Raw genomic sequence first — 23,206 nt, forward strand, 5'->3', positions numbered from 1 at the left:
GTACATATATACTAACATACATAGATAAATACATAAATACCTGGTTTGGAAAACAAACCATTTCTGCATAACAACAATATTTGATGTATTCGGCACATTAGTAAAAATCTTGTCACCATTCTCAATAAACCAACTTGCCATCACATGGGAATGCTTGTGAATTGTGACTATTGATAGCAACACCTGTCTAACTGCACTAGCAATCAGGTCCACAGTGTGTTCAAGCTTAGCAGTGTAAAAGCCTGTGTATGTAACCGAGTTGAGATGATAAAGTCACTCCTCAAGTTGAAATACACCCATCCGTGCCATTCAGCTTATCTGTGGCATAGCTGGTTAACATTGGGTGCTTCGGTGGGCAGTAAAGTGTGGTGGCAATACAGAGGACACAGATTTGAGACTTGTGTTAGCTTGTGTACGAGAAAGCCATACTGTGTGTGGCAGCGTGACGCCGGTTGTATTGGTGCCGTGACTCAGATCTGCAGTTGTGCTTATGTCAACGGCTGGGGTCGCTGTGGAGTGAGTTCAGAGGGGTGACTGTTACTGAATTGAAAAAGTGAAAAACTCACTCCCAAAGTTTAAATAATCGCACATGCACCAATTGCTGGCTTTTTCGGTGGCATACAGCTTCTGGCAGCATGACACCTGATACATACTGTTAAGCCATTTGTGACTTCGCTTTAACAGTCAAAATAAGTATGTCCTTACCCATGGCAGCCATTTTGTACATTGTGAATGTGACACAGAATTGTCAAGTCAAGAGCAGCAGGTTTCCCCTGCATCCTCATCAGGCCAGTGTTGTCGTAGCTGCTTCTGTGTCTCATGTTTTAGTCCTCGATGATGTATCCTGGGATGTCTTCTCAAAGCCCAAAAAGTTGTCGTCTGTGTCGGTTGCACACACACAAACACATTGGAGCTGTGCCTGTTTTCATGTTCTAGCTGGCTTCTCATCATATAGTGTTGATTGGGTTGATTACTAGTGATAATAAAAGTGATCAGTATAACAACAATGAGATATGATGACAATATCATAGAAGAATAACTGAATTGTTGATTTTTCCAGATACAGAGCAACTGTCAGGTCGAGACAAACTGAAATGGAATAAAGGTCAGTTCCACGTTTGTGTTGTCAGAGTTAAAAGACTGAATTTGTATAAATGAATGCAAAAGCAACTCACTCTGATTAATAACAATACCAACACACACACACACACACACACACACACACACATTCACATTCTAACCTGCATCTGAGGTCTAGTAAAAGCGGTAATGATGAATTAGATTTCAATGATAGTAATCACAATAATATTGATAAAAATCACAATATTGACAATATTGAAGAATGAACTCTGTGTTGCAGTTCAAGATGAACTGAAATCCTTTTACAAGAAGAGGGTTAATAAGATACATGAGGGGACGTCAACGGAAGGTACTCGCATCGATAACAACACCTACACAGAGCTGCACATGATCGAGGGGGCCTGGGGAGGGGTCAGTACTGAGCATGAAGTCACACGTATTCAATCCATAACCCCAGCCACAGGAAAGACCATCAAGACCAGCAACATTTTCAAACCCCGGCCTGACCAAAAAAAAAAAGTGCTGACGCTTGGCATCGCTGGAGTGGGAAAGACGTTCTGTGTGCAGAAGACTGTTCTGGACTGGGCAGAAGGAAATGAGAACAAGCACATTGATTTCTTGTTTCTGCTTCCTTTTCACCAAATGAATCCTGACAAAGAAGAAGAAGACCGCAGTCTGATTGAAATGCTTCATGAATCCTTCCCTGAAATGAAACCAATCAAGACTCTGGGAAAGGAATCTAATATTCTGTTCATCTTTGATGGCCTGGACGAGAGTCGACTGCCTCTGAACTTCAAAAAAGTTCTGAGAGACGAGACAGAGCGGGCCTCCATTGATGTCCTGATCACAAACCTCATCGCAGGAGAGCTCCTCCCCTCTGCCCTCATCTGGATAACCTCCCGACCTGCTGCAGCCAATCAGATTCCCCGAAAGTACATTGACCAATGGACAGAGATACGGGGGTTTGATGAAAAACAGAAGGAGGACTACTTCAGGAAAAGAATCAGTGATGAGAACCTGGCCAAAAGAATCATCGTCCATGTGAAGTCATCGAGGAGCCTCCACATCATGTGCCACATACCAATGTTCTGTTGGCTCATAGCCAGTGTTCTAGAGAGACTATTGGGTGGAGCAGAGAGAGGAGAGATGCCCAAGACTCTGACTGAGATCTACATAGACTTCCTGGAATCTCAGATTGACAAAATGAATGAAGAGAAGATTCCCACAGGAACAATTATTCTTCAGCTTGGACAGTTGGCATTCCGTCAGCTGCAGAAGGGACATCTGATCTTCTATGAGGAAGACTTGAGAACGAGTGGCATTCATGTCAGAGAGGCGTCAGTGTACTCAGGTTTATGCACTCAGATCTTTAAGATGGAGGGGAGGACCAGTCGGAGGCCGGTGTTCACCTTTGTGCATCTGAGCATCCAGGAGTTTCTTGCTGCTTTATATGTGTTCCTCACATTCAGCAACAGGAATGAGAATCCACTGGACAAATCCTCACACTGGAAGTTTTGGTCATCACTCAGACGCAAACCTCTGTTTGACTTGCACAAGTGTGCAGTGGACAAGGCCTTACAGAGTGAGAATGGTCACCTTGATCTATTCCTGCGCTTCCTCCTGGGCCTCTCACTGGAGTCCAATCAGTCCAATCTCCAACGAGGCCTTCTGACACAGACAGGAAGCAGCTCACAGACCAATAAGGAAACAGTCAAGTATATCAAGAAGAAGATCAGGAAGAATCCCTCTCCAGAGAGGTGCATCAATCTGTTCCACTGTCTGAATGAGATGAATGACCGTTCTCTAGTGGAGGAGATCCAAAGCTACCTGAGCTCAGGACGTCTCTCAGAAACCCAACTCTCACCTGCACAGTGGTCAGCTCTGGTCTTTGTGTTGCTGACTTCAGAAGAGGAGCTGGATGTGTTTGACCTGAAGAAGTACTCCAAATCAGAAGAGGGTCTTCTGAGGCTGCTGCCAGTGGTCACAGCCTCTAAGACGGCACTGTAAGTAGATGGACAAAACACTGTATTGATACTTGGGCGATGAATGGAGTATGTGATCACTTATTATGATTTACGGATTATTATTATTATTATTGTTATTTTGATCACATGGTCAAAAGTCATTCATTAAATGATTGTACACTTATCTTTCATGTTTTATTGACACACAAATATTTGACTTGATCTATCATGTTCAGTCGCTTTGTGTCTCGACTCCCAATAATGAGGTAGAAAGAGCCAGTTCCAGTCGGAATACTGAACACTGGTTTGGAGAAATCCACTCCTGACGTTGAATCTGTTTTTAACCTAATGACTATCGCATTCCACTTGCGGTACCACAGATACTCACACCGCGGATCAAATGAAGACTTTTGTTCTGACATTAAGCAAATAACATCAGTAGCGTATATAATAACATGGCTGGCTGTGTTCATAGTTCAGCTAATGAGTTTGTCAGCTTTATTTTAGTGAAAGTGGAATGAGTCAGTTCTCTAGCCAGTGAGTTTACAGTTGGTGCAGTGGGAAGGAGCTCGCCACTCATCTCCAACTGAAAGCTCTATCCATCATTTAAGGCATGAGAAATATGGATACATGATGATCTCGCCTTTAAAACTAAGTGAAATGATTAGAAAACATGTTGTAGTGAAATATGTTAAAATACCAAAACAGCCCATTTAAGGGTTTTGGACGAAAATGTAATTATATGGTAATTAGGTGCGTGAAATGCAATTGGAAATGATAGAACACATCACATAAGTAAATTTTAATCTAAGTCAAAATGACTTCATGCTTGTATTTATTCCTCATTCAGGCTGAATGGATGTGACCTCACAGAGAGATGCTGTGAAGCGTTGGCCTCAGCTCTCAGCTCAGACTCCTGCCACCTGAGAGAGCTGGACCTCAGTTATAATGATCTAGGTGACGGGGGGGTGAAGCTGCTCTCTGCTGGACTGGGGAGTCCACACTGTCAACTACAGAAACTGAGGTGAGGTCTAAAACTATTCTTGTTGCCAGACACATCATTCCTAAGTGTCTGTTACATTATCATTCTATGGAATCAATGATACTTGTCCAGAACGGCTCAATAAGTGAAACAGACAATTTACATTATCTTCCAATCAATTACTGTTTGTCTGTGTGTGTGTGTGTGTGTGTGTGTGTGTGTATGGTGACAGGGGGGGCTGCTCTGTCTTCACTCTCTGAATATGTTTGCCCTCCTCAAATCCTGACCATCAGCTCATGGGACTCCACAAAACTGCACTAACCCAATAGCTAGCAAATACATGATACCAGACGTAGAAATCCAGTGACTACAAATGTATCCATGGTTGCTTGCTCCCCTGTAGAGAGCAACTATAACTCTCACTCATGAATTCTTGCACCACAGTGATCGTTTGGCTGCATGTATTTATTTGTGTTCCTCATTCAGGCTGAATGGATGTTACCTCACAGAGAGATGCTGTGAAGCGTTGGCCCCAGCTCTCAGCTCAGACTCCTGCCACCTGAGAGAGCTGGACATCAGTCATAATGATCTACGTGACGGGGGGGTGAAGCTGCTCTCTGCTGGACTGGGGAGTCCACACTGTCAACTACAGACACTGAGGTGAGGTCTCAGACTATTCTTGTTGCCAGACACATCATTCCTGAGTGTTTGTTACATTATCATTCTATGGAATCAATGACACTTGCACAGAAAGGGTCAATGATTGAGACAGACAATGTACATTATCTTCCAATCAATTACTATATAACGTGTTTGTGTGTGTGTGTGTGTGTGTGTGCGTGTGTGTGTGTGGTGGCAGGGGGGCTGCTCTGCCTGCATTGTCTAAATAACTTTACTCTCCTGAAATCCTGACCCACCTGGCCTCAGATCAGCTCATGGGACTACACAATACTGCACTGATCCAATAGCTAGCAAATACATTATACCAGACATAGAAATCAAGTGACTACAAATGTATCCATGGTTAATTGCTCCCCTGTTGAGAGCAACTATAACTCTCACTCATGAATTCTTATCATAATGCACCACAGTGATGGTTTGGCTTCATGTATTTAATTGTATTCCTCATTCAGGCTGAATGGATGTGACCTCACAGAGAGATGCTGTGAAGCGTTGGCCTCAGCTCTCAGCTCAGACTCCTGCCACCTGAGAGAGCTAGACCTCAGTAATAATGATCTAGGTGACGGGGGGGTGAAACTGCTCTCTGCTGGACTGAGGAGTCCACACTGTCAACTACAGACACTGAGGTGAGGTCTGAGACTATTCTTGTTGTCAGACACATCATTCCTAAGTGTCTGTTACATTATCATTCTATGGAATCAATGATACTTGCACAGAAATGGTCAATGATTGAGACAGACAATGTACATTATCTTCCAATCAATTACTATATAATGTGTGTGTTTGTTTTTGTGTGTGTGTATGTCTGTGTGTGTATGTCTGTGTGTGTGTGTGTGTGTGTGTGTGTGTGTGTGTGTGTGTGTGTGATTGTGTGTGTGTGTGTGTATGTCTGTGTGTGTGTGTGTGTGATTGTGTGTGTGTGTGTTTGTGTGTCTGTGCGTGTGTGTGTGTGCGTGTGTGTGCGCGTGTGCGTGTGTGTGTGGTGGCAGGGGGGGCTGCTCTGAATGCACTGTCTGAATAACTTTACTCTCCTGAAATCCTGACCCACCTGGCCTTAGATCAGCTCATGGGACTACACAATACTGCAGTAACCCAATAGCAAGCAAATACATTATACCAGACGTAGAAATCCTGTCACTACAAATGTATCCATGGTTAATTGCTCCCTTGTTAAGAGCAACTGTAAATCTCACTCATGAATTCTTATCATAATGCAACACAGTTATCGTTTGGCTGCATGTATTTATTTGTATTCCTCATTCAGGCTGAATGGATGTCACCTCACAGAGAGATGCTGTGAAGCGTTGGCCTCAGCTCTCAGCTCAGACTCCTGCCACCTGAGAGAGCTGGACCTCAGTTATAATGATCTAGGTGACGGGGGGGAGAAGCTGCTCTCTGCTGGACTGGGGAGTCCACACTGCCAACTACAGACACTGAGGTGAGGTCTGAGACTATTCTTGTTGCCAGACGCATCATTCCTAAGTGTATGTTACATTATCATTCTATGGAATCAATGATAGTTGCACAGAAAGGCTTAATGATTGAGACAGACAATGTACATTATCTTCCAATCAATTACTATATAGTGTGTGTGTGTGTGTGTGTGTGTGTGTGTGTGTGTGTGTGGTGGCAGGGGGGGCTGCTCTGTCTGCACTCTCTGAATATGTTTGCACTATTCAAATCCTGACCCACCTGGCCTTAGATCAGCTCATGGGACTCCACAATACTGCACTAACCCAATAGCAAGCAAATTCATTATACCAGACGTAGAAATCCAGTGACTTCAAATGTATCCATGGTTAATTGCTCCCCTGTTGCTTCCGCAATTGTAACTCTCACTCATGAATTCTTATCATAATGCCCCACAGTGATCGTTTGGCTTCATGTATTTATTTGTATTCCTCATTCAGGCTGAATGGATGTCACCTCACAGAGAGATGCTGTGAAGCGTTGGCCTCAGCTCTCAGCTCAGACTCCTGCCACCTGAGAGAGCTGGACCTCAGTAATAATGATCTAGGTGACGGGGGGGAGAAGCTGCTCTCTGCTGGACTGGGGAGTCCACACTGTCAACTACAGACACTGAGGTGAGATATGAGACTATTCTTGTTGTCAGACACATCATTCCTAAGTGTATGTTACATTATCATTCTATGGAATCAATGATACTTGCACTGAAAGGGTCAATAATTGAGACAGACAATGTACATTATCTTCCAATCAATTACTATAGTGTGTGCATGTGTGTGTCTGTGTGTGTGTGTGTGTGTGTGTGTGTGTGTGTGTGTGTGTGGTGTGTGTGTGTGTGTGTGTGTGTGTGTGTGTGTGTGTGAGGTGGGAGGGGGGGCTGCTCTGTCTGCACGCTCTGTGATCGTTTGTCTGCATGTATTTATTTGTATTCCTCATTCACATGTGGTCTTTCAACTGGCAAATGAAGAGGATTTAAAGCTGCACATGTACATTAGAGAGGAATAATCAGATTCTTGATATCAGATGGAGTGACACTATTTCCCCAGGTTGTCAGGCTGTGGAGTCCCAGAGGAAGGCTGTGTTTCTCTGGCTTCAGCTCTGAGGTCTAATCCCTCCCACCTGAGAGAGCTGGACCTCAGCTACAATCACCCAGGAGACTCAGGACTGGCGCTGCTCTCTGCTGAACAGAAAGATCCACTCTGTAAACTACAGACACTCAGGTAAAGGCTGAATATGTGGCTGAATATGTGGCTGGACATATCAATGAGATTAATGCACAGTATCTATTTTCCACATGATTGTGAGTGTGTCATTCAACCACTGTGGGTTCTTCTGTGGTTGATATAGTGTGGACCATGGTGGAGAGTGCAGGCTCAAACCTGGGCTGATCAAATGTAAGTCACCATCGCTGTAGAGAATAGGACTGTGATATTACTCAAGAACCAGGGTACAGCAGAGTTCAAACAGAGCACCAGTATTGTATTCATATGTAAATCTAAAATATTAGTAAATGTGAATTCGTTGTATCCCTTATAAAACATTTTTAATTAATAAGTAATATTATGTGAAAAGAATGTTTCCCTAACAAGATCACATTGTGAATATTGTAATTTATTCAATTGTATTGATTTGATGATTATTATTGCCCTCTCAATCAGATGCCTGTGAGCTCACACTGGACCCAAACACAGCACACAGACTCCTCTCTCTGTCTGAGGAGAACAGAAAGGTGACACTGGAGACAGAGAAGCAGCCGTATCCTGATCACCCAGAGAGATTTGACTCCTGGTCACAGGTGCTGTGTAGAGAGGGTCTGACTGGGCGCTGTTACTGGGAGGTAGAGAGGAGTGGGGGAGGGGCTCATATAGGAGTGACATATAAAGGAATCAGCAGGAGAGGAAGGGGTGTTGACTGTGGGTTGGGATTCAATGACAAGTCCTGGAGGCTGTTCTGCTCTGGTAACAGTTACTCCGCCTGGCACAATAAGAAGAAGACTGTCATACCTGTCCCCTCCTCTGGCTCCCACAGAGTAGGAGTGTATCTGGACTGGCCGGCCGGCACTCTGTCCTTCTACAGCGTCTCCTCTGACACACGGACCCTCCTGCACACATTCCACTCCACATTCACTGAGCCCCTCTACCCAGGGTTTGGGATTGGGTTTGTGGGCTCTTCAGTGACCCTGTGTAAAGTAGTCTCAGGGAGATCACACTGAACACCAAAGGCTCAAAGATGACGGATCAGAACATGATGCAGTTGGATAGTGGTGTGTTTTCACTGAGATGTTGGAGGTACAGATGTTCTCTCTCCCAGTGTGTAGGGTGTTGTGTGTTGTGTGTAGTTATATTTTTTCTTACTGTATATATATATATATATATATATAATTATTAAAAAATGCATCTGATAGTGAAATAGACTACAGGTACAGAAAATATGTATATATTTGTTTATATATGTTTGTTTGTTTTTGATGGAAATGCAACTGATAGTGAAACAATCCAGATGAATGATTAGATGATCAAATCAGACTGATGATGAACTCTGAGAATAACACAGGAGAGAGTGTCTGGATGTATATAAGAGTTGGTTAGATTGGGTGTTTGAGTTGTGATGCTGGATTACGTTGCTGTGTGTAAGATAGCAGGGAGTGGATGTGAAGACAGCTCTCCTTCTCTGTCGGTACAATATGGACAGTGTCTTCAGAACATCCTAATCTACACAGTGTGTAATTGATTCCTATGCAAATCAGAGACCCTATAAAAACAAAGATATTCATTCCGAAATGACATGAACTATTATCCTTGCATTAAGATGTACTCAATTCAACTTATTGAGTGATTTGTTGATGACATTTTTGCATTTTAACTAATTTTAAGACTGTCAAAGCAAAAAGTCTGAATATTTCTGTCCATGAGGTATTTTTGTATTTCACTTTTAATAAATGTACTGAAATGTCAAAAATCGTGTTTTCGCTTTGTCATTCTGGGGTATTGTGTGTGGATTGATGGCAAATTCTTTAAATTGAATCCATTTCAAATTTACTCTATAACACAAGAAAATGTGTAAAAAGTGAAGGGGTCTGAATACCTTCAGAAGGCGCTGTTCATGTTCTGAACTTCACTTTCCATGTATTCCTTCATTTTTATATAGTAATCATCTAGTACAGTAATATCTATGCATCATGTGACATTGTGAGGGGCAGCCAAGGTGCAGGCTGCTTTTCTCCTCTCTGTCTGTGGGCTGTGGGAGGCATGGCTCTCATGAGAAGACTTCACCTGTCCCCTGCAGTACCGCTCCCTGCCATGGGAGGCATGGCTCTCATGAGAAGACTTCACCTGTCCCCTGCAGTACCTCTCCCTGCCATGGGAGGCATGGCTCTCATGAGAAGACTTCACCTGTCCCCTGCAGTACCGCTCCCGGCCATGGGAGGCATGGCTCTCATGAGAAGACTTCACCTGTCCCCTGCAGTACCGCTCCTTGCCATGGGAGGCGTGGCTCTCATGAGAAGACTTCACCTGTCCCCTGCAGTACCTCTGACCCCCAGACCCCCAGACCTCCAGACCCCCAGACCCCCAGACCCCCAGACCCCTATCCCCCAGACCTCTAGCCCTCAGATGGGGGCACCACCTGGTGGTCATTTACTAGTATTACAACAACAGAGAGATTAGAATCCAGCCAGTTAGCAATAAGCACTGGATCCTAAAAACCCAGAATTTGAACCTGAAATATTCTTTATAACATCACAGATCTTTTATAATGGAACAGTGTAATAGAACATCAGTGTAATAGAACAGTGTAATAGAACATTAGTGTAATAGAACAGTGTAATAGAACATCAGTGTAATAGAACATCAGTGTAATAGAACATTAGTGTAATAGAACATCAGTGTAATAGAACATTAGTGTAATAGAACATCAGTGTAATAGAACAGTGTAATAGAACATTAGTGTAATAGAACATCAGTGTATTAGAACATTAGTGTAATAGAACATTAGTGTAATAGAACATTAGTGTAATAGAACATCAGTGTAATAGAACAGTGTAATAGAACATCAGTGTAATAGAACATCAGTGTAATAGAACATTAGTGTAATAGAACAGTGTAATAGAACATCAGTGTAATAGAACAGTGTAATAGAACAATGTAATGGAACGTTAGTGTAATAGAACATCAGTGTAATAGAACATCAGTGTAATAGAACAGTGTAATAGAACACCAGTGTAATAGAACATTAGTGTAATAGAACATTAGTGTAATAGAACAGTGTAATAGAACGTTAGTGTAATAGAACATTAGTGTAATAGAACATTTATGTAATAGAACATTAGTGTAATAGAACATTAGTATAATAGAACATTTATGTAATAGAACATTAGTGTAATAGAACATTAGTATAATAGAACATTAGTGTAATAGAACAGTGTAATAGAACATTAGTGTAATAGAACATTTATGTAATAGAACATTAGTGTAATAGAACATTAGTATAATAGAACATTAGTGTAATAGAACAGTGTAATAGAACATTAGTGTAATAGAACATTAGTGTAATAGAACATTTATGTAATAGAACATTAGTGTAATAGAACATTAGTATAATAGAACATTAGTGTAATAGAACATTAGTGTAATAGAACATCAGTGTAATATAATCTTAGTATAATAGAACATCAGTGGAAACCAAAGGGGACGTTTTCTTTCCAGTGTTAACACTTCACTTAGCAACGTCATGACAACCCAAATGTGCAGACAGGCCTAGGAGACGAGTTAACCTTGACCCTAACCCTGACTCTAACCCTGACCCTGACCCTGAACCTGACTCTGACCCTGACCCTAACCCTTACTCTAACCCTGACCCTGACCCTAACTCTGACCCTGAACCTGACTCTGACCCTGACCCTAACCCTAACCCTGACCCTGACCCTAACCCTAAACCCTGACCCTGACCCTAACCCTAGGGGATGAGTTAACTTTAACCCTAACCCTAAACCCTAACCCTAACCCTAGGGCTAGTAAAACCATGTAGTTAGGCTCTTCAAACCCACCTCCTCGTTGCTAGGCAACCCACCATATCCCGTCCCTTTCCGACATTTTCTTTTCCTTTACGACATTCCCTCAAACACACCAACCTCCCTTATTTTACGACATTTACTATTATTATTATTATTATTATTATTATTATTATATCTTTACGACATTTACTTCTTCTTTACGAGAGAAGGGGAGACAGACACCATGGAAACCACCACCACCACCGACACCGGCGGCTCCTCTGGTACTCGTAGCGGGTCCTCTGGGACCGTCTCCCCCGGTGGTACCGTCTCCTCTACCGGCTCTGAGGCTAATGATAACGGGGCTAACTAACGAAGCTAACGAATTTACCTACCGAGTGCAGTGTTGACGGGGTGCTAAAGGCTAATGCTAACTGGCTCTAACGAACTGACCGTGTGTGTGTGTGTGTGTGGAAACGCGTCGTGTCATCATTACTCGACATTCCCTCAAACCCACCCCCTCGTTGCTAGGCAACCCCCCCCCTTTCCCTCCACCGTTCGTATTTGTTTTGAAAAAATATTTTTACGACAGTCCTTCAAACCACACACACACTCTCCCCACCCCCTCGTTGCTAGGTAACCCACCATATCCCGTCCCTTTCCGACATTTTCTTTTCCTTTACGACATTCCCTCAAACCCACCAACTGTTCCTCGTTGCTAGACAACCCCACCCCTCCCTCATTTTACGATATCTTTTTATTATTATTATTATATCTTTACGACATTTACTTCTTCTTTGCGAGAGAAGGGGAGACAGACACCATGGAAACCACCGACACCGGCGGCTCCTCTGGTACCCGTAGCGGGTCCTCTGGGACCGTCTCCCCCGGTGGTACCGTCTCCTCTACCGGCTCCTTCGGCGGCTCTGGGACCGTCTCCGGCGGCTCCTCCGGCGGCTCTGGGACCGTCTCCTCCGGCGGCTCTGGGACCGGCTCCTCCGGCGGCTCTGGGACCGGCTCCTCCGGCGGCTCTGGGACCGGCTCCTCCGGCGGCTCTGGGACCGGCTCCTCCGGCGGCTCTGGGACCGGCTCCTCCGGCTCCTCCTCTGGTACCGGTACCCGGACCTCGTTTCTGACCCGGGCCACGACGCTCAACCTCCACACCGGGAACCTCGTCAACCGGAGCCGGCTGAAGAAGAAGTGTCCGTCGTCCCCGAGTGAGGAGGTAAGAAGGGCGGGGGGGGGGGGGTCGGGAGGCTAGAGGCTAATGCTAACGGGGCTAACGAAGCTAACGAATTTACCTACCGAGTGCAGTGTTGACGGGGTGCTAAAGGCTAATGCTAACTGGAGCTAACGAAGCTAACGAATTTACCTACCGAGTGCAGTGTTGACGGGGTGCTAAAGGCTAATGCTAACGGGGCTAACGAATTTACCTACCGAGTGCAGTGTTGACGGGGTGCTAAAGGCGAATGCTAACTGGCTCTAACGAACTGACCGTGTGTGTGTGTATTATGAATGTGATTAAATAAATACTAAATATGTCGTTTTATTGTCATTTTCTGTCTGTCTGTCTGACCTGTTGTTGCCCTCCAGCTCCAGGATTGTATCCGCGCCACGCTGTCTCTGACCTGTCTGTCTCTCCATCTGACCTGTCTGTCTGTTGTTGCCGTAGCTCCAGGACTGTATCCGCGCCACGCTGAGTGACTGGTCCTCCGAGACGCCGTCGGCCGGGGAGAAGGTGAGACTCATCCCTCTCTTCTCTCTCTCCTTTCCTGTCTCTCTCTTCCTTCCCTCCTTTCTTGTCTTCCTTACCTCCCTCCCTCCTGTCTCTCTCTCTCCTTCCTTCTCTCCCTCATTCCCTTCCCTCCTTTCTTGTTTCCTGTCTTCTTTCCTTACTGTCGGCGGAGGAGAAGGTGAGACTCATCCCTCTCTTCCCTCCCTCCTTTCCTTCGTCTCTCTCTGGATGCTCCACACGCACAGACACGCACACCCACATACAGGCACACTCACGCGCCCAGAGGCGTCAATGTTTAGTGAGTCAAGTGGCAACGTGTGTGTGTGTGTGTGGGTGCTCCTGAGAGAGGGAGACACACACACTCACACAGACACACCCGTGTTTAGTGAGTCAAGTGACAACTTCATATTTATATTTATTCTGCTATCTACCTCATGTTACTGAGATAGATAGATAGAAACTTTATTTATCCCAGGGGGAAATTCAGGTTCCAAGTAGCGTACAGACATAGGGGTATCACACATAACATACACATACAACATTAGCAGTATTTTATACAGGCGAGGTGCAGTTGTAAATGTCTTTGCAGTTAGGTGAGGTGCTAAAAGGTAAGGTGCAATTATAGCATTAAATACTAAAAACTAAATACGGGCTACATAAATATGGACTATTTTTAAAGTGCATTTAGTCCCGGCTGGTGGAGGGAGGTAGGGGCTCTGTATGAGACCTAGCATAGCTAGTAAACATTGTAGATAATGAGGTGAAACAGTGACATGATACATGATGGTGATGTGATACAGAGGGTGGAGGTTATGCAGAGAAGTCCATCTCTTTGCCCTTGATTGACATGTTGTAGAGTTGTATGGCTCTGGGGACAAATGATTTAGTCAGTCTGTCAGTTTTGCTTGTCAGTGCTCGTAGCCTCCAGCTGATCAAGCTCTTCTGCTGGATGATGGTGTGGTACAGTGGGTGACCTTCATTGTCCATGATGGTGAGCAGTTTGCTCAGAGTTCTTTTTTCCATTACTGAAGTCATGCTCTCCTGTTAATACACATATATACTGCTAGACTGCATTACCCATACAGCTCATATGCTGCTACACTGTTCATACTGGAACTATTTATTCTGCTATAATGCTATAATGCTACTGCTAATTCATATACTGCACTACTTACTGCTCATATATTGCACTACCTGTAAATACTGTTCATTGCACTTTCTGCTATTTTGCACTTCTGGTTAGACGCTAACTGCATTTCGTTGTCTCTGTACTTGTACTCTGCACAATGACAATAAAGTTGAATCTAATCTAAAACGTGTGTGTGGGTGGGTGCTCCTGAGACAGGGAGAGAGAGAGGGAGACACACACACAGGCAGGGAGACGGGGGGGAGGCAGAGAGGGGGGGGGGTTAAACAGGGAGGGAGGTTCTGCTGAGGTCAGCTAATCTCTCTCTCTGGTTCGACTAGTCTGGTCTGTCTCTAACCTGTCTCTCTCTCTCTAACCTGTCTGTCTGTCCAGGAGTCAGACGTCCTGGACTGCTCCCCCCCCCCCAGGCACGCCTGTCTGTCTTTCTGTAATCTGTCTGTCCTGAACCTGTTTGTCTCTCAGACCTGTCTGTCTCTCCAGGAGTCTGACGTCCTGGACTGTTCCGGCCATCACGCCTGTCTGTCTCTCTCTATAACCTTTCTGTCTGTTTACCTGTCTCTCTCTCTCTCTAACCTGTCTGTCTCTCCAGGAGTCTGACGTCCTGGACTGCTCCACCCCCCAGGCGGCCGAGACCACCGGAGGAGAGGGAGGAGCTGAAGGTGTCTGGTACGCTACGACAAGCTAACGCAGGCTAACGCTACGCTAATGCAGGCTAAGGCAGGCTCACGCAGGCTAACGCAGGCTAACACATGATACCGCCACCACATGCTGCCGCACGCTAACACACACCACGATAACACATGCTAATAAATGCTAGTGCATGCTAACACCGGCTCACACGCACCACGATAACACACGCTAACCCAGGGCTAACAAACGATACCAGCCCATGATTACACACGACGCGACCACACGTTAACCCAGGCTAACGTTGTCGTTGCAGTCAAGCTGTTCCTGTGCGAGTCGGACCAGTCGTGCATCAGACAGGCTGTCGACCTGGGTGAGTCCTGCCTGCCTGCCTGTCTGTTTGTCTCTCCCCTCCACAGCCTGTCTCACCCTCACCCTGGCGACCAGGAGGACAACATCCCCCCCCCCACACCCAGACCCTCTCGGACCTCTAACCTGTCTCCCTCCCCCCCAACAGCCTGTCTTACTCTCGCCCTCTCCCAACTCGACTCGGTCATCCTGGCGCCCCCTCCCGGCCCCCCGGGGGACGACCACGCCCCCCAGACCCTCTCGGACCTGCGGCCGGCGTGGGTTGTCTTGGAAACGCTGGTAGCGTCCGGGAAGGTGGTCGCCATCGGGACGTCGGACCTGGACAAGGGCCTCCTGGAGGAGCTGCACGACTGGGCCCAGGTGGGTGTCTGTCTGTCTGTCTGTCTTTCCTGGACAAGGGCCTCCTGGAGGAGTTGTACGACTGGGACCAGGTGGGTGTCTGTCTCTGACCTGTCTGTCTGTCCTGGACAAGGGCCTCCTGGAGGAGCACTACGACTGGGCCCAGGTGGGTGTCTGTCTGTCTGTCCTGGGCTGGGGGTATCTGTCTCTCTCTCCATGTCCAAGGTGAAACCCCACCAGTAACCAGGTCAACCTGAGGGCGTACGTCAACTGTCTGTCTCTCTCTGTCCCAACCAAGCAGTTAACAGTGTCTCTCTCTCTCTCTCTCTTCCGTATTCAAGGTGAAGCCCACCAGTAACCAGGTCAACCTGGCATCCTGTTGTGTGATGCCCCCCGATCTGACAGCGTACGCCAAGCAGGCGGGGGTCCAGCTACTGACCCACAACGACCCCAAAGGTGGGTGTCTGTCTGTGTGTCTCTCTCTGACCTGTCTATCCCCCCTCTAACCTAACCTCCCTCTCCATCTGAGCTGTCTGTCTCTGTCGTCTTCCAGAGCTCATCACGTCGGCGGGCTTCCAGGAGGCGCTCCGTGAGAGCGCGGCATTAGCAACGGCGTCCCACGGCGACACCGACCGTGATGACCGTGGTGACGCGGCGTCGGCGTGGCGCCTCCGCTGGGTCCTGCGCTACGCCATCATCGTCAAGAGCCGCGGCATCATCAAGGCCAAGGGCTACCTGGTCCACGCCACCCGGGTAGCATAGCATAGTCTGGTGTAGTCGAGGATAGCCTAGTGTAGTGTAGCCTTAGCGTAGCATAGCCTGGTGCGGCCTAGCCTTAGCGTAGCATCGTGTAGCCTTGGTTAGCCTGGTTAGCGTATGCCGGACGACACCTAGGTTCAGTTGAAAGGCTTAGCTACGGGTTTAGCCACGCTAGGGTTAGCTCATAGCGGCTAACGTGAACCAGACGTTGGTTGGGGCCTGCTGTTAGCGCTGATGTTGAAGTGCCTGTCTGCCTGTCTGTCAGAGTACACTAGCTAGCGGCTAGGTGGCTAAAACATGCTAGGTAGCAGCTAGGTGGCTACTCACACCCACACACATTTGATTGAATTGATGACTAATAAAATAATTCATGGATTAAAAAAAAACAGATGATGTCGTTTTGGTTATTTCATTAAAAAGGGAGGGAGGGGGTGGCGTCTGGTTGATACCCTGACCCTATCCCTGTAGGGCGTCTGTGACCCCCCCACTACCCCCCTGTACCAACCCTAACCCTAGAGACCTCTTCACCCCCACTAAACCTAACCCTAACTCCCTATCAGCTCGTGAGGACAGTTAGGGGTTAGGTTTAGGGTTAACCGTTGCCGAGAAAAAGTCAAGCGGGAAAAGATTTTGATTTTTTAAATGATGGGTATGTCACACACATGTTTTCTGTTTTGGGTTAGGGTTAACCCTAGTACAGGGGGGTGGTGGGGGTGAAGAGGTCTCTAGGGTTAGGGTTAGTACAGGGGGGTGGTGGGGGTGAAGAGGTCTCTAGGGTTAGGGTTAGTACAGGGGGGTGGTGGGGGTGAAGAGGTCTCTAGGGTTAGGGTTAGTACAGGGGGGTGGTGGTGGTGAAGAGGTCTCTAGGGTTAGGGTTAGTACAGGGGGGTGGTGGGGGTGAAGAGGTCTCTAGGGTTAGGGTTAGTGCAGGGGGGTCATCAATTCAATCAAATGTGTGTGTGTGGGTGTGTGTAGCCACCTAGCTGCTACCTAGCGTACTCTGACTGACAGACAGACAGACACAGACAGACATACAGACAGGCACTTCAACATCAGCGCTAACAGCAGGCCCCAACCAACCAACCAATGTCTGGTTCACGTTAGCCGCTATGAGCTAACCCTAGCGTACCTAACCTAACCCTAAGCGTGGCTAAACCCAAGCGCCGTCCGGCAAACGCTAACCAGGCTAACCAAGGCTACACGATGCTACGCTAAGGCTACACTACACTAGGCTAGCCTCGACTACACCAGACTATGCTACGCTACGCTACCCGGGTGGCGTGGACCAGGTAGCCCTTGGCCTTGATGATGCCGCGGCTCTTGACGATGATGGTGTAGCGCAGGACCCAGCGGAGGCGCCAGGCCGACGCCGCGTCACCGCGGTTACGGTCGCCGCGGTCATCACGGAGCGCCTCCTGGAAGCCCGCCGACGTGATGAGCTCTGGAAGACGACAGAGAGACAGGTCAAAGACAGACAGACAGCTCAGAGGGAGAGGGGGGGAGGGAGAGAGAGAGACAGGTTAGAGGGGAGACAGACAGGTCAGAGAGAGAGAGACAGCGCCTCCTGGAAGCCCGCCGCCGAGATGAGCTCTGGAAGGAGAGAGAGAGAGAGACAGGTTAGAGGGAGAGACAGACATGGAAAGAGAGGGAGGGAGAGAGAGAGTCAGGTCAGAGAGAGACAGACAGCTCAGATGAAGAGGGAGGTTAGGTTAGAGGGGGGACAGACAGGTCAGAGAGAGACAGACAGGTCAGGGACAGAGAGAGAGACACACAGACAGACACCCCCAGACAAACACCCACCTTTGAGGTCGTTGTGGGTCAGTAGCTGGACCCCCGCCTGCTTGGCGTACACCGTCAGATCGGGGGGCATCACACAACAGGATGCCAGGTTGACCTGGTTGTAGTGACTAAAACATTTCCTATTGTATATCGCTCAGGGTCTGGCTAGGTAGGCTGTAGTAGACGCTAGTAGAACAAACGGAGACGAGAGTTACGTTGAAATAAAATGATCTTCGGTTTATTGTTCCATTTTCCACAAAAATGATATTCAAAATGCAGGCTATCAAAATTATAAAGCAATCTAGTAAGCTAAAATATGCTACCATTTGCGAACAAACAAACAGGCTGTCAAGGTCAAGATCAAGGTCTAAAGACTGTGTGCTTTCCTAGCCAAAAACCCCTACTGGTAGCCTTGGCACTTCCTATATAATAACGGACCTCTCCACCTGCAGGGGGAGCCACTAAACAGAAATCACCGTCACACATATTACAACATAGAAAATAAGCACTTTATGTCCCAAAAGAAAAATATAGAAATTGGCTCCTACACTGGTTACTGGTGGGCTTCACCTTGGATACGGGAGAGAGAGAGACAGGTCAGGGAGAGACAGACAGACAGGCCATCAGATCGGGGGGGCATCACACAACAGGACGTCAGGTTGACCTGGTTACTGTTGGGGTTTCACCTTGGACATGGAGAGAGAGACAGACAGGTCAGGGAGAGACAGAGACAGACACCCACCTGGGCCCAGTCGTAGCGCTCCTCCAGGAGGCCCTTGTCCAGGACAGACAGACAGATCAGACAGACAGACAGTTCAGAGACAGAGACAGACACCCACCTGGGCCCAGTCGTAGCGCTCCTCCAGGGAGCCCTTGTCCAGGACAGACAGACAGATCAGACAGACAGACAGTTCAGAGAAAGAGACAGACACCCACCTCGGCCCAGTCGTAGCGCTCCTCCAGGAGGCCCTTGTCCAGGACAGACAGACAGGTCAGAGACAGAGACAGACACCCACCTCGTCCCAGTTGTACAACTCCTCCAGGAGGCCCTTGTCCAGGACAGACAGACAGGTCAGAGACAGAGACAGACACCCACCTCGTCCCAGTTGTACAACTCCTCCAGGAGGCCCTTGTCCAGGACAGACAGACAGGTCAGGGATAGAGAGAGAGAGAGAGAGATGTCGCCGAGGGCGAGACTAGTATGGCCTTTACCCGGCCTGAACATCACACTCAGAGTTACGTAGTTAGTAAGATAAGTCAGAGACCGGGGAAGGGTCCTGTAGCGACGGGTAAAGCTGCTTGTATACTAGGGGAATGTACTCCGGAGGAAATGCCAAAGGATGGGGAGGCCAGGGACACCGTCAGTGTTGAAGAAGGGCCACCTGAGATGGAAGCCGGGGCACCGGTTGGGCTTAGTGAGCAGAGGGCATCCACTGAGGCAGAGAAATTACCCTTAAACACCCAGGAGATGGAGCCAGACTCAGCTGAAAGCAAGGCTATAGATACTGCACCGGTAAGCAGTGGACGAGAGTTGTGTGTGTGTGTGTGTGTGTGTCTGTGTGTATGTGAGTGTGTGTGTGTGTCTTCCTCTATCTCTCCTTGTCTCAGGAGCACCCACCCACACACACGTTGTCACTTGACTCACTAAACATTGACGCCTCTGGGCATGTGTGTGTATGTGTATGTGTGAGTGTGTGTCTTTGTGTGTGTCTGTGTGAGTGTGCGTATGTGTGAGTGTGTGTGTGTGTCTCCCTCTCTCTCTCCCTGTCTCAGGGGCACACACAAACACACACACACACACAGACACACACACACACACACACACACACACAGACACACACATGTTGTCACTTGACTCACTAAACATTGACGCCTCTGGGCATGTGTGTGTGTGTCTGTGTGTGTGTGTGAGTGAGTGTGTGTGTGAGTGTGTGTGTGTGTGTCTGTGTGTTGTGATGGCCCAGCCGGTGAGCAGTGCCCCACAGAGACCCGATATCCGACTAACTTTGGCCTGTCTCTCTCTCTCTCTCTCTGACAACAAGAAGAACCTGGCGGAGCGCCGTAGCGCCAACCGCCAACCCGGTGAAGATTTGAGTTGCCTTTCGCCTCTCCCTTTTCCCCGCACCTTAGAAATAAAACCCTACGTTGATTTCACCGCAACCCCTGTTTCCGCCTGTTTCTATTCTCATTGGTTGACCCACTGTTGCGCCTGTCGACCAGGCTCCCACAGTGTGAGTGTGTGAGTGAGTGTGTGTGTCTGTGTGAGTGTGTCTGTCTGTCTGTCTATCTGTGTGTGTGTGTGTGTGTGTGTGTCTCCCTCTCTCTCTCTCACACACACACTTTGTCACTTGACTCACTAAACACTGACGCCTCTGGGCGCGCGTGTGTGTGGGTGTGCGTGTGTGTGTGTGTGTGGAGCATCCAGAGAGAGACGAAGGAAGGAAGGAAGGAAGGAAGAGAGGGATGAGTCTCACCTTCTCCTCCGCCGACAGTAAGGAAAGAAGACAGGAAACAGGAAAGGAGGGAAGGGAATGAGGGAGAGAAGGAGAGAGAGAGAGAGACAGGAGGGAGGGAGGGAGGGAGGGAGGGGAGAAGGAGGGGAGAAGGAGGGAGAGAGAGAGACAGGAGGGAGGGAAGGAGGGAGAGAGGGAGAGAGACAGGAGGGAGGGAAGGAGGGAGAGAGGGAGAGAGACAGGAGGGAGGGAGGGAGAGACAGGAGGGAAGGAAGGAAGGAAGACAGGAAAGGAGGGAAAGAAGAGAGAGACAGGAGGAAAGGAGGGAGGGAAGGAGGGAGAGAGAGAGAGACAGGAAAGGAGGGAGGGAGAGAAGAGAGGGATGAGTCTCACCTTCTCCCCGGCCGACGGCGTCTCGGAGGACCAGTCACTCAGCGTGGCGCGGATACAGTCCTGGAGCTACGGCAACAACAGACAGACAGGTCAGATGGAGAGACAGACAGGTCAGAGAGAAACAGACAGACAGACAGATAGACAGACAGATAAGACAGAGGGACAGACAGGTCAGAGACAGCATGGCGCGGATACAATCCTGGAGCTGGAGGGCAACAAAAGACATACAGGTCAGACAGACAGACAGAGAGAGACAGGTCAGATAGAGAGACAGACAGGTCAGAGACAGCGTGGCGCGGATATAATCCTGGAGCTGAACGGCAACAACAGGTCAGACAGACAGACAGAAAATGACAATAAAACGACATATTTAGTATTTATTTAATCACATTCATAATACACACACACGGTCAGTTCGTTACAGCCAGTTAGCATTCGCCTTTAGCACCCCGTCAACACTGCACTCTGTAGGTAAATTCGTTAGCCCCGTTAGCATTAGCCTTTAGCACCCCGTCAACACTGCACTCGGTAGGTAAATTCGTTAGCTTCGTTAGCCCCGTTAGCATTAGCCTCTAGCCTCCCGACCCCCCCCCCCGCCCTTCTTACCTCCTCACTCGGGGACGACGGACACTTCTTCTTCAGCTGGCTCCGGTTGACGAGGTTCCCGGTGTGGAGGTTGAGCGTCGTGGCCCGGGTCAGAAACGAGGTACCACCGGGGGAGACGGTCCCAGAGGAGGAGCCGGAGGAGCCGGAGGAGCCGGTCCCAGAGCCGCCGGAGGAGCCGGTAGAGGAGACGGTACCACCGGGGGAGACGGTCCCAGAGGACCCGCTACGAGTACCAGAGGAGCCGCCGGTGTCGGTGGTGGTGGTGGTTTCCATGGTGTCTGTCTCCCCTTCTCTCGTAAAGAAGAAGTAAATGTCGTAAAGATATAATAATAATAATAATAATAAAAAGATATCGTAAAATGAGGGAGGGGTGGGGTTGTCTAGCAACGAGGAACAGTTGGTGGGTTTGAGGGAATGTCGTAAAGGAAAAGAAAATGTCGGAAAGGGACGGGATATGGTGGGTTACCTAGCAACGAGGGGGTGGGGAGAGTGTGTGTGGTTTGAAGGAGTGTCGTAAAAATATTTTTTCAAAACAAATACGAACGGTGGAGGGAAAGGGGGGGGGGTTGCCTAGCAACGAGGGGGTGGGTTTGAGGGAATGTCGAGTAATGATGACACGACGCGTTTCCACACACACACACACACACGGTCAGTTCGTTAGAGCCAGTTAGCATTAGCCTTTAGCACCCCGTCAACACTGCACTCGGTAGGTAAATTGGTTAGCTTCGTTAGTTAGCCCCGTTATCATTAGCCTCAGAGCCGGTAGAGGAGACGGTACCACCGGGGGAGACGGTCCCAGAGGACCCGCTACGAGTACCAGAGGAGCCGCCGGTGTCGGTGGTGGTGGTGGTGGTTTCCATGGTGTCTGTCTCCCCTTCTCTCGTAAAGAAGAAGTAAATGTCGTAAAGATATAATAATAATAATAATAATAATAATAATAATAATAATAATAATAATAATAATAATAATAATAATAGTAAATGTCGTAAAATAAGGGAGGTTGGTGTGTTTGAGGGAATGTCGTAAAGGAAAAGAAAATGTCGGAAAGGGACGGGATATGGTGGGTTACCTAGCAACGAGGGGGTGGGGAGAGTGTGTGGTTTGAAGGAGTTTCATAAAACATTTTTTTCTAAAAAATGTCGTAAAATACGAACGGTGGAGGGAAAAGGGGGGGGGTTGCCTAGCAACGAGGAGGTGGGTTTGAAGATCCAAACTACATGGTTCTACTAGCCCTAGGGTTAGGGTCAGGGTTTAGGGTTAGGGTTAAAGTTAACTCATCCCCTAGGGTTAGGGTTAGGGTCAGGGTTAGGGTTAGGGTCAGGTTCAGGGTCAGAGTTAGGGTCAGGGTCAGAGTCAGGGTCAGGGTCAGGGTTAGAGTCAGGGTTAGGGTCAAGGTTAACTCGTCTCCTAGGCCTGTCTGCACATTTGGGTTGTCATGACGTTGCTAAGTGAAGTGTTAACACTGGAAAGAAAACGTCCCCTTTGGTTTCCACTGATGTTCTATTATACTAATGTTCTATTATACTAAGATTATATTACACTGATGTTCTATTACACTGATGTTCTATTACACTAATGTTCTATTATACTAATATTCTATTATACTAATATTCTATTACATAAATGTTCTATTACACTAATGTTCAATTATACTAATGTTCTATTACACTAATATTCTATTACATAAATGTTCTATTACACTGTTCTATTACACTAATGTTCTATTACACTAATGTTCTATTATACTAATGTTCTATTACATAAATGTTCTATTACACTAACGTTTTATTATACTAATGTTCTATTATACTAATGTTCTATTACACTAATGTTAT

The 23,206-nt window shown here is 47.5% G+C and overlaps 1 protein-coding gene and 1 pseudogene across 9 annotated transcripts in view; both read left to right on the forward strand.

Annotated features, from left to right (window-relative positions):
- The window catches only part of LOC310823890 (NACHT, LRR and PYD domains-containing protein 3-like), a 42,093-nt gene extending 32,969 nt beyond the window's left edge, over positions 1-9,124 (forward strand). For 5 of the 8 annotated variants that reach the window (XM_083696818.1, XM_083696817.1, XM_083696815.1 and 2 more), the window contains 10 exons: positions 1,061-1,105; positions 1,361-3,083; positions 3,895-4,068; positions 4,513-4,686; positions 5,160-5,333; positions 5,972-6,145; positions 6,618-6,791; positions 7,221-7,394; positions 7,522-7,568; positions 7,833-9,124. In XM_083696818.1, the coding sequence (XP_083552944.1) occupies positions 1,061-1,105; positions 1,361-3,083; positions 3,895-4,068; positions 4,513-4,686; positions 5,160-5,333; positions 5,972-6,145; positions 6,618-6,791; positions 7,221-7,394; positions 7,522-7,568; positions 7,833-8,386 (3,413 nt within the window). In that variant the 3' untranslated portion in view covers positions 8,387-9,124. The remainder of the gene's footprint in view (positions 1-1,060; positions 1,106-1,360; positions 3,084-3,894; positions 4,069-4,512; positions 4,687-5,159; positions 5,334-5,971; positions 6,146-6,617; positions 6,792-7,220; positions 7,395-7,521; positions 7,569-7,832) is intronic. The other 3 variants (XM_083696820.1, XM_083696812.1, XM_083696813.1) reach the window with 3 other exon arrangements.
- Positions 9,125-14,629: 5,505 nt separating this feature from the next.
- LOC310823716 (glutamate--cysteine ligase regulatory subunit-like) lies at positions 14,630-16,818 on the forward strand (annotated as a pseudogene). The gene is made up of 5 exons: positions 14,630-14,712; positions 14,990-15,046; positions 15,191-15,402; positions 15,723-15,837; positions 15,935-16,818. The product of its transcript is annotated as a glutamate--cysteine ligase regulatory subunit-like (transcript).
- The last annotated feature ends 6,388 nt before the right edge of the window (positions 16,819-23,206 follow it).

This window comes from Argentina silus (genome assembly GCF_951799395.1).
Source record: "Argentina silus genome assembly, chromosome: Y".
NCBI lineage: Eukaryota > Metazoa > Chordata > Actinopteri > Argentiniformes > Argentinidae > Argentina > Argentina silus.